The following is a 10,562-nucleotide window of genomic DNA, read 5'->3' as shown; positions in this document are numbered from 1 at the left end:
TTTTGAGACAGAATCTTACTTTGTCACTCTTGGTAAAATGCTATGACATCACAGCTCACAGTAACCTCAAACTCTTGAGCTTAAGCAATTCTCTTGCCTCAGCTTCCCAACTAGCTGGGACTACAGGTACCTACCACAATGCCCTGCTAGTTTTAGAAACAAGGTCTTTCTTTGGCTCAGTCTGGTCTCAAACTCGTGAGCTCAGGCAATACAACCACCTCAGCTAGCACTCCCAGAGTGCTGGGATTACAGGCATGAATCTTTGCAAGTAGCCTCAAATATTCACTTTAAAGTGTTTTTATTGTATCTTCTTGGCATGTACTTACATCAGGTGTTTGTGTGAAACTTGTAACTGGATTAGCAGTAGTAGCAATATCCTCATTGCCATTTCTCTTTTAAAATCCACTCGTCTTTTCTCATGATTATTTAGGAATCAACTGTCCTCAACCAAAGGTACTACATGGAAATATTGTTTCTGGATTTAGAGCCCGCTATACTTACAAAGATTCTATTGTGTTTGAGTGCCAGAAGGGTTTCATTCTCAGAGGCAGCAATTTAATTCATTGTGAAGAGGATAACAAATGGAATCCTTCTCCTCCTACTTGTGAGCTCAGTAAGTATAGACCATGAAGGAATTTCAATGTTTGGGATCAAAAAGTACTCAGAATGTTGGTGGGTATACTTCCATCCCTAGACCCATTTTGAATCACAATAAAATTTAAATTGAGATTAATAATTCTTTTTCTTGTTGGATAGAAAAATGCTTTCAATATATTTGGGAAGGTTGTAAATCAGTAAAAAAGGCTACCATATATAGTTGCAGGGTTTGTGCACACTCCAAAGGGAGGCGTTAATATTGTAGATATTGTGGATTAGTATACTTATTTCGATAATATTCTACTAGTTGATAGAAAATTGTCTTATTCTAACAAAATCATCAAATTATGATAATTATTTTGAAAGGCAAATAACAAAAAGTGTCCAGAAGAAAAGAACCTTCTTCTAACTTGCACACAAGTTTTTTTTTTTTTTTTTTTTTTACAGTTAAGGAAATATTTATTTATTTATTTTTATTAAATCATAGCAGTGTACATTATTACTATCATGGGGTACAGTGTACTGTTTTATATACAATTTGAAATACTTTTATCCAACTGGTTAACATAGCCTTCATGTCTTTTTCTTAGTTATTGTGTTAAGATATTTATATTCTACTTTTAGAGAGATTTACATGTATCCTTATAGGATGAACCATAGATGTGATCCCTATGGATCACTAATCACCCTCCCTATACCCACCATGTACTCTGCCCTCCCCTCCCTCTTCCCTCTCCCCATATTCCTGGGCTAAAATTGGGTTATGGCTTTCCTATGAAAGCTATGAATTAGTTTCATAGTAGGGCTGAGTACATTGGATACTTTTTCTTCCATTCTTGGGATACTTTGCTAAGAAGAATATTTTCCAGCTCCATCCATGTAAACATGAAGGAGGTAAAGTCTCCATCTTTCTTAATGGCTGCATAGTATTTCATGGTGTACATATACCACAATTTATTGATCCATTCGTGGATCGATGGGCTCTTGGGCTTCTTCCATGACCTAGCAATTATGAATTGGGCTGCAATGAACATTCTGATACAAATATCTTTATTGTAGTGTGATTTTTTGGTCTTCTGGATATATACCTAATAGAGGAATTATAGGATCAAATGGCAGGTCTATTTTTAGTTCTTTAAGTGTTCTCCAGATGTCTTTCCAAAAGGAATGTATTAGTTTGCAATCCCACCAGCAGTGTAGAAGTGTCCTACCAGCAGTGTAGAAGTGTTCCCTTTTCTCCACAAGTATTATTTGGACCAGTTATGATTCTGCCACTCTGCAATCATAGACTTATATGGATTATTAAAAATAATGGTAATTGTAATAATAATGATTTGACTAGGTACATAAGAATTAATTCAGTGACTCCTCCCAATCATTGTGGGCACTATAATTATCTGCATTTTTCAGATGAAGAAACTATTCGTAAAGGCTAAATGATTTGTCCCAAATCATGCACCTGATATGGGGATGAAGCCACTATTGTCTTGTAGTCTTACTTTTGCCCTCATAAAATAATAAAAACTATATTCTGCGGACATCTGGAACAGTGGTGTAGGGAGTTTGAAGAGACCTCTCCCTGTAGTGGTATCTTACAGGCTGGTCAAAATTAGTAAACCATTCAAGGTCTCTGGAGATTGATCAAGGTGCTTATAACAAATTGAGAAGCATTTATTCAGCAAATATATGGTGACTTGTTATATACAGTGGGAGGACATTGAAATAGAACTAGAGATTGCATCCAGTCACCAACAGCTCTACCTTGTAGAACTGTTCCTATGGATTCACAAGTGGCATTTCCCATCTTCCCCCAGCTCCCTGGTGTGTAACAGTTATTTAGGGTAGATCTGGCAAATAGGGAACACTGTGTGATAACATTTTCCAGAACTCTAAGCTGTGGAAGGCTTATATTGGATAGGTGGCAGCAGCCAGACATTAGTGTCTACTCCTCCACCCCAATTTCCATTATATAGGGAGGATGGAGGTGGAAAGATGATATGAAATTTAGTCCCCATTTCCTGCATGTCTTTCTTTGCAGGAGAGCTGTTGCAGTGGGCTCAGTAGCAAAGTGGCACCTCCCATCTTCCCCAGCTTCCTAGAATGGAAGAACTATTGTAGTAGATTTGAGCTAGTGAATATTGACAGAACTTATTCTTCTAGTTCTGGTCTTTGGAATATGTATACTTGGTGCTGGGAAGTACCATTTCTGCTGGCTCCTCCTTACCTTCTTCATAGCTCTTAACACCATAGGAAGGACTCTGGTGAGGCATCTGGTGATGAATGAGTTTTCTAATTAGCCCCAACTCCTGATCTATATGTCTGGAACAGATATTTTTCAGAAGGAGGTATGAAGCAAGCTCCGAAGACTGTCAACAGCCTGCCCCAGCTAAGGAGACTAGCTTCAACTACATGAGACTATGAAGCAATTTATGCTCTGCTGAGTTGTAAAAACATAGAGAAAGTAGTTAGTAATGACTGGAGGCTAACATTTGGGTATAATACCAATAAAGGCAGACCAGGCCAAAGCCTCATGAGAAAGAGCTGTTGAAAGAGAAAACCAGAGTGATGCTTGGTGGTGAGGAAGACTGTGCTTGTCCCAGGGTGTACTCTCAGATGCAAGCCGTTGGATGAGCACACTTTGGGGGAAATAGACTTAATCAAACTAGTCCTGTCAAGTCAGTAACAAATAAGCAAGCAAGAAAACAAGAGGCCCTGAAGGTGTTGAGGGGAAATCAGTATCCAGAGTTGCAACAATACATTATCTAATGTGGCAGATTAAAAAAAAATTATCAGACATGCAAAGAAGCAGAAAAGAATGACCTATACAAAGGGAAAAAACTGCCAACAATAGAAACTGCTTTTGAGAGGGCCCAGATGTTGGACTTAGCAGACAAGTGCTAAAAAGATCAAAGCAACTATTATAAATATATTCAAAGAATTAAAGGAAACTATTAATTGAAGGAATTAAAGAAAGCATTATGACAATGTTTCATCAAATGGAAAACAGCAATAAAAATAGAAAATATTTTAAAAATAAAACAGAAATTTTGGAGTTGAAAAGGACAATAAATAAAATGAAAATTTTATAAGAGAAACTCAACCATAGGTTTGAGTTGGCAAAAGAAAGAATCGGTGAATGTAAACATGGATTCATTGGGATTATGGCACCTGAAATATAGAGAGAAAAAAGCCCAAAGAAAAATAAACAGAGCGTCAGAGAAGTGTGGGACCCCATTAAGTGAACCAACACATGTATAATGAGAGTTCCAGAGGTAGAAGAGAGAGAAAGGAGTAAAAAACTATTCAAATAAAAAAACATGATTGGAAACATCCAAATCTGACAAAAAAATAAAGAAAAAGAAACCCAAGAAAAGCAAACAAACATCCCAACAACATACAAATCTAAGAATTTCATCAAACACAAGTAAGATGAATGCAAGAAGATCCAAACCTGGAAACATCATAGTGAAAATGTTGAAAGCCAAAGATGAGAAAGCAGCAAGAGAAAAGCAGTACATCATGTACAATGTTTTGTGCATGTAACCCCAATAAGATTAACAACTGACTTCTCAGAAACAAAGGAGACCAGAAGGCAGTGAGATGACATATTAAAATGCAGAAAGAAAAACTATTGATCAGGAATTCAGCAGCACATTTCACATTTATATATGTTACAGACTGCATAATGTATTGTTATAATTATTGCTTTATATAATACTATGTTTTATGTCTTTATGGTAGGTGAGGCAAGAAAGAACAAAGTATATATTCATAAAGTTACTATATTAATTACTTCATAATTAATATTAAATTATAAAGATTACTATATTAATCTTTTTATTCATCATTTCTGTTTTATTTTACTTCTTCCTGTGGAGTCAAGTTATTATCTGATGTCAATTCTGTTCTACAATATAGCTTTGTTCCCATTAACCTTCTTTATGTTGTTATTGTCAAATATATTGCATTACTATATTTTATAGGTTTAATAATGCAATTATATGCATGTGGTTTTATGCAATTGTTATTTAAATCAGCTAAGAAAAGAAAGGAAATAATATACAATTACGTTACCTTTTAAATTACCTCCATAATGACCTGTGCTGGTGCTCATTGTTTTTCTGTGTGAATTCAAATTACGGTCTGATGTCACTTGTTTTCAGTATGAAGAATTTCCTTTAGTATGTCTTGGAATGATAGTTTTTTAGCAACAGTAAGATAACATTTCATATCCATCAGAATGTGTATAATAAAAATAAAATACATAGTCATTGACGTTGGTGAGGATGTAGAAAAATTGGAATTCTCATACACTGCTGGTGAGAATGTAAATGGATACAGCCATTTTGAAAAAGAGTTTTGATAGTTGCTCCAAAGTTGAAGCATAGAGTTATCATATGACCCAGCAATTATCCTCCTAGGTATCTACCTAAGAGAAAGGAGAACAGATATCTATACAAAGAAATTTCACATGAATATTCATAGTGGCATTATTTATAATAGCTAAATGTAGCCATTTAGCTATTCCTGTCAACTGAAATAATGACCAAGTTCCAGTCTCAAAAAAATGCTTGGAGCTTTCTTTGTTCTTTCCAAGCTATTACATGCTAAATTTCCTGGCGTCATTTAGATCAGGGGAATGACTATTGTTTGTTTGCCCTAGTCAGGGACTCTAGAAAGATACATTTATTTGTATGTTACAGTTTTCCTGCCATGTTTACTTTGCAGTCCTAATGCTTCAATACAGAAACTAACATTTCTGGAGTACATTAAAAAGTAGAGAAGATTAATAATGGTGCTATGCACATTTGGAAGAAAGTTTGCTTACATTTTCTTGTAAGCAAGAAAGTTTGATACATCAGCCATTGCAGGCTGGTTCTTAGCTGAATGAACACCCGACACCCTTCAATAGGACAGGCTCCCTGATTGCTATGGCCACCCCACTAACAGTGTCCTTCTTATTTGTCCTCCTTTTATGTGTAGATAGTTGTACTGGCTTACCAGATATTCCACATGCTTCCTGGGGATATCCTCGGCCAAGAAAAGAGGAAAGGTATGCTGTTGGGACTGTGTTTAAATACTACTGTCATTCTGGCTATACACCCAGGGTGAATGAGCATACAACTGTGACTTGTCAAGAAAATTTGAGATGGACCCCCTATAAAGGGTGTAAGGGTGAGCTTTTGTTTTTAAATATTTCTATATCTTAAATGTCCAGTAGTATTAGTATTCTCTACCTTAAATGAATGTGATTTTATCCTTAATATATCTAGAATTATATTAATTCAACAGAATAAATGTGTTACAGCCAGAAGGGACCATAAACATAGAGTCTGAGGTGCTGAGAAATTTTAACTTTTCCTTATGCCATATTAGAATAAAATGAGAAATAGATGCAGAAGTCAAATGGTGTGCAGTTTAAGTATTAGCCTCCTCACTGAGAAAGTTAGAAAGGAGAATACAGCTCAGCGCCTTCAGAGCCCATCCCTCCCCACTGTAGACTTTGGGGTAATTGGCCCCCAAAGCCTATAATATAGTCATGAACACAGCAAACTGCAAAGTGACTTCTATAGTTTACTTCTTGTGCTATAAGATGGCAGGATGATGGAGATGAGTCTCCTGATCTTCCTCTGGAAGACAGACCCTGACTCCTGACCAAGTATTCCTGCCTCAGGATAGAAAGGAGAGTTTCTCCATTTTCAATGATAGGAGAAGCTCCTCTTCTGACTGTGAGGATGAGTGAGGGGCAGAAGGGCAGCTGGATGACATTTCATGGGCCTCGGTGAAGTTGACAAGAGAGGGAGAAAATCCTCCTTCTACTCATCTGTCAGAATCTTGCCATTTTAGAGGTGAAGACACAAAGGGCCAGAATATAGGGAATTTTGTGGTCCAGATCAGGATTTGAAAATATGTGAATTGTATGAATAATGAAAATTGGTAGTTTAGATCAACTTATCAGAATGTGACTTAACAAAGGCTAATTGCAATGATTCAGACTCACTCATGAAAGATTTTTATTAAAATCATCAAATTAAAAATACACTTATCAAAACATATTGTCTCAAATTAAAAAACAAGTACTTACACTTTTGGTTATATTTATTTTACCCATTATGCTCTTATTGACTTAATGACTTAATAAAGTATATTTTTAGCTGTTTAAAAAGCGTAAGTGAAGTGGTATTTATTCAAGTTATGAAATCTGATTAAATACAAATTTATACACATGACTTACATATTTAAAAATTTTCACACATAAAGCATTGCAAAAATATTACTGTTACATTATCAGAAACATACAAGTGTTTGGCATTTTTATTGTAATTCATAAACAGATGATCACTGAAAGTATTTGAGTATGTCTCAAAGACCCCCTTGTAGTGCTAGTCAACCTCCTGATATGGAGAATAAAGCTTATTTTTCTATTTTGATGTTTTCCCTTACACATGTATTAGGCAATATCAAGTTCTACCTTAAAGTATTTCTACTAATGAATGAGAAATTATAACCCTATATCAGCCCCAATCATATTAAATATGAAAGGATTTAAATAGCTATTTGTCTTTAATTTTTGCATCAAGGAGGAAAAGTCATTGCCATAAACAATAATTTAAATTTATTTCTATGCATTTATTTTCAGGCACATAGAAATTGTTGAGAATTTTTTTCTTCCTTGACACATGAGAATTATAAGTTAATAAAGAGTTTAATAAATGATGCAACTCTAATGAAGCCATAAATTTATAAATGCTATTTTTCATTGCTCTTAAAAATTTTTGAAAATTGACATTTTCATACAGGTTTAATACAAATTTTATTTCTGAGGTTCCTGAGGAAGTTTCCTAGTTAGAGGCAAATGATTGATTGGTTAGAGTATTTTAGTAAGTCAGGGTCAGAGAGAGCAGACTTAGAGTATTATGAGTCTCTTTTAGTGGTGAGATCTTCCAAAGGTGACAAGTTCGTTAGCCACAGGAACCTCCTTGGGGTGATTTTACTAACCATTAGCCTCACTTTTTATTTTTTAGAGTTATGTTGCCCAATGCCAGACCTAAAGAATGGCGAAATCCTTCATCATAGAAAACATCATCGCAGCAATGACTGTGTCTATTTCTATGGAGATGAGGTTTCATATACATGTTCTATGGGAGGCAAAATTTCAGCTGTATGTCAAGCAGATGGTACATGGAGTCCCCAAACACCAGCATGTGATGACAGTAAGAGTTCATAGAATTATATTATGTCGGGATGTTCTTCACTTCAGTGTGATAGTGATTATTAAGAAGGTTTAAAATTAGGGAAAATAATGTATATACTCTGTATGATTCTTGGAGTGGATCCAACTTTCTGTGGTTTCTCCTACTATTTTTCCCTATCCTCCCAATGGCCTTCCCAGTTTCCTCTTCTTGTCTAAATCAGACTACATCTAAGAGATTAAGCTGAACTTTTCTTTTACTGTGTTAGTTTTCTTTGGATTTATTCTCTTTTCTTCCTCTGTTCTGGCCCATATGTCTTAATCTGCAGAAAAACACTTGTCCAAATCTATTTGAACCAGCCTACCTGAGCTTCCTTCCTCCAGCTGCCCCCAAACAGTCAGACTGTCACTCTAACGTGAAATTTTTCCCTTGCCACCACCAAGAGCTGATAGTGTTAAACACATTCCACCATTCCCCCTGTGTGTTTGGCCCCTGTATTATTGATCAGGACCCATTCCCCTGGCAGTAAACAATTTGTCTTCTGGCAAGAAGGCCAAAGGAGCTCAAAGTGGCCAGGCCTTTGTTGCAGCTTATAAATTAATAGGAAAATCTTTGTCTCCCCTGGCAGAGGACTTTGCCAACTAGGACTTTTAATCCTACAGACCCCAGAATTTCAGGAATGAGAAGCACAAATGCCCCAAATCGGTCACTTACAGTGGTGGTCTTGGAGTCACTCATGCTTCCATCTCGTGGTTCCTGTACTCATGCATTTAGTTTATTGAGAACCCAGAGCCATACACAGGTTGATGTTTAATTCGAAGTAGAAACTTCTTTGTGGAAATAATGCCCTTTTATTGTCAAGCACTGCCTGTCAGCTGGCACATCCACTGTGCCTTTAACCAGCCATTCCGATCTTCTCACAGGTCAGCAGGTTTAGGTGATGCTATATGTGATTTGAATAGTGTATTCCATGATCATGGACCCAATGACACACATTTTTGTTATGACTAGGTGTTCTGTTTGGATGTAGTGAATCCTATGCCAATTGTTCAAAAGCTCTGTAGTTATTCCAATAGTAGTGCCAACTGAGGTCCTGCAGGTAGAAAAGGCAAACTCATACCTGTAATACTTGTCTATTTCTGTCAGAATAAATTGTTCTTTCTTCTAGTGTAGAAGGGGTCTACTATAAACAACCTGCTGGAAAATGGTTTTTGGTTGCCTGAAGGGATGGTGTCATATTAGGGACTTAGGATTGATGCTGGCATGTTGGAAGCTCAATGACAACACATGACCTTTGCTAGTGGGGGGTCCATGACGTTGGGGCCATACTTATCTTCCATTCATGCTACATGGTCACTTTACATCTCTTCCTCTTTTGCCACCACCAGTGAGGCCAATGACAGAGAATGACTAACTTCAACTGACTGAGACTTGTTTTTTTCTGTTATTCATGGTGGTTTAATGCCTCTTTTATTAGGGATGATCTGGTGTCAACACACAAAAAAATAATCTTCATGCTTCTTTCCCGTTCTCTTATGTCCATTTACCTACTTCTACACTAGATCTCCTTGTGCCCAGCCTTCCAGTCTTTCTCCTTGCAGGGCTCTGACCTGAGAAGCCACTCATTCCATGCCAACCTTTTTTTTATGTGTATCACCTACAGCTCACTGTACCAGAAGGATTTCCCCTTACACCTCTTTTTTGAGATGCTTGATGGGATTCTAATGCAGCTGCCATCCATTTCAGCTTGTACACACTGGCAGAGTGAAAAGCATGCCATCTCAAATATGCCAAACTTGTGTATCGATTATTTCACACTGAAAATATTGGAGAATTTGTAGTTTCAGAAAGAGCTTGCTGACCTGTCTCCTCCTGCATGCAATAATCCATAAAGATTTTTTTTTTTTGAGGGGTTGGTACCAAAGGGAGAAAATAGCTCTTATTACTAGGGATTGGGAATTGGGGGCTACAGTGGACCTGAAAAAGTAAACTCTCTGAAGGGACATTTACCACTAGTTTTATACCTCTCCTCCATACGTGTATCTCCTACCAACTCTCCTGGAAACAAACTGCTCCTTGCCAGATCATCTTTGTCCTGTCACTTCTCACATGTATCATTCTTCATTGGAAAAGTATGAAAGCATCTTACTTTGGCCACTTTGTATTTTACTCTCTTGCAAAGATCCTCATGCACATGTAGGACTAATAACATTTGTATGCTTTTGTCTTGTTAATCTGCCCATGTCAGTTTGGTTTTGAGATCCAGCCAAAGACTTAGATAAGAGCTGAGGAGCAAAGGAGTTGAAGGTGATCTCCCAGTTCCCTACAACACAAATCAAAAATGTTTACTTGTGAAACAAGCTGAGACTTTTCCCTGTTCTATCGGTTGATTACAAGGCAGAACCTATATAACCATAGGTGTGACCTAAGGGAGACGGACTTGTGCAACAGTTGCTGGGCACGAGTAGGCATTGGGCTTCCTTCTAGTGCAGCTCACTTGTGCCATCTTGTCCTATTCATGCTCCATCCCAGATGCACCAATCCCTTCTGATAATGGATGGTTGCCTGCTTGACATAACTCAGTGGGTCTGACAGATTCAGTTCATGATGAATACTTTCGGCTGTAAGGTGACCTTCTTGACATAAGGTCAAGAACTTTGTTTCTACCAAGACCAAGTAATTTGGAAGGAGACATATTTGAAAAAGCATACTATTTCTGCTTCAGAATCTCAGGGGTCTATGGTATGATTGTCCCACTGACATTTGCATTTT

The 10,562-nt window shown here is 37.0% G+C and overlaps 1 protein-coding gene across 2 annotated transcripts in view; it reads left to right on the top strand.

The window, feature by feature from the left end:
- The window catches only part of C4BPA (complement component 4 binding protein alpha), a 52,738-nt gene that overhangs the window by 32,319 nt on the left and 9,857 nt on the right, over nt 1-10,562 (top strand). For both annotated transcript variants that reach the window (XM_012806680.2, XM_012806679.2), the window contains exons 7-9: nt 431-613; nt 5,581-5,772; nt 7,623-7,811. In XM_012806680.2, coding sequence (XP_012662134.1) covers nt 431-613; nt 5,581-5,772; nt 7,623-7,811 — 564 coding nt within the window. The remainder of the gene's footprint in view (nt 1-430; nt 614-5,580; nt 5,773-7,622; nt 7,812-10,562) is intronic.

Source organism: Otolemur garnettii, unplaced genomic scaffold (assembly GCF_000181295.1).
Source record: "Otolemur garnettii isolate 467f Iridium unplaced genomic scaffold, OtoGar3 scaffold00055, whole genome shotgun sequence".
NCBI lineage: Eukaryota > Metazoa > Chordata > Mammalia > Primates > Galagidae > Otolemur > Otolemur garnettii.
This window is presented reverse-complemented; position numbering and strand designations above follow the sequence as displayed.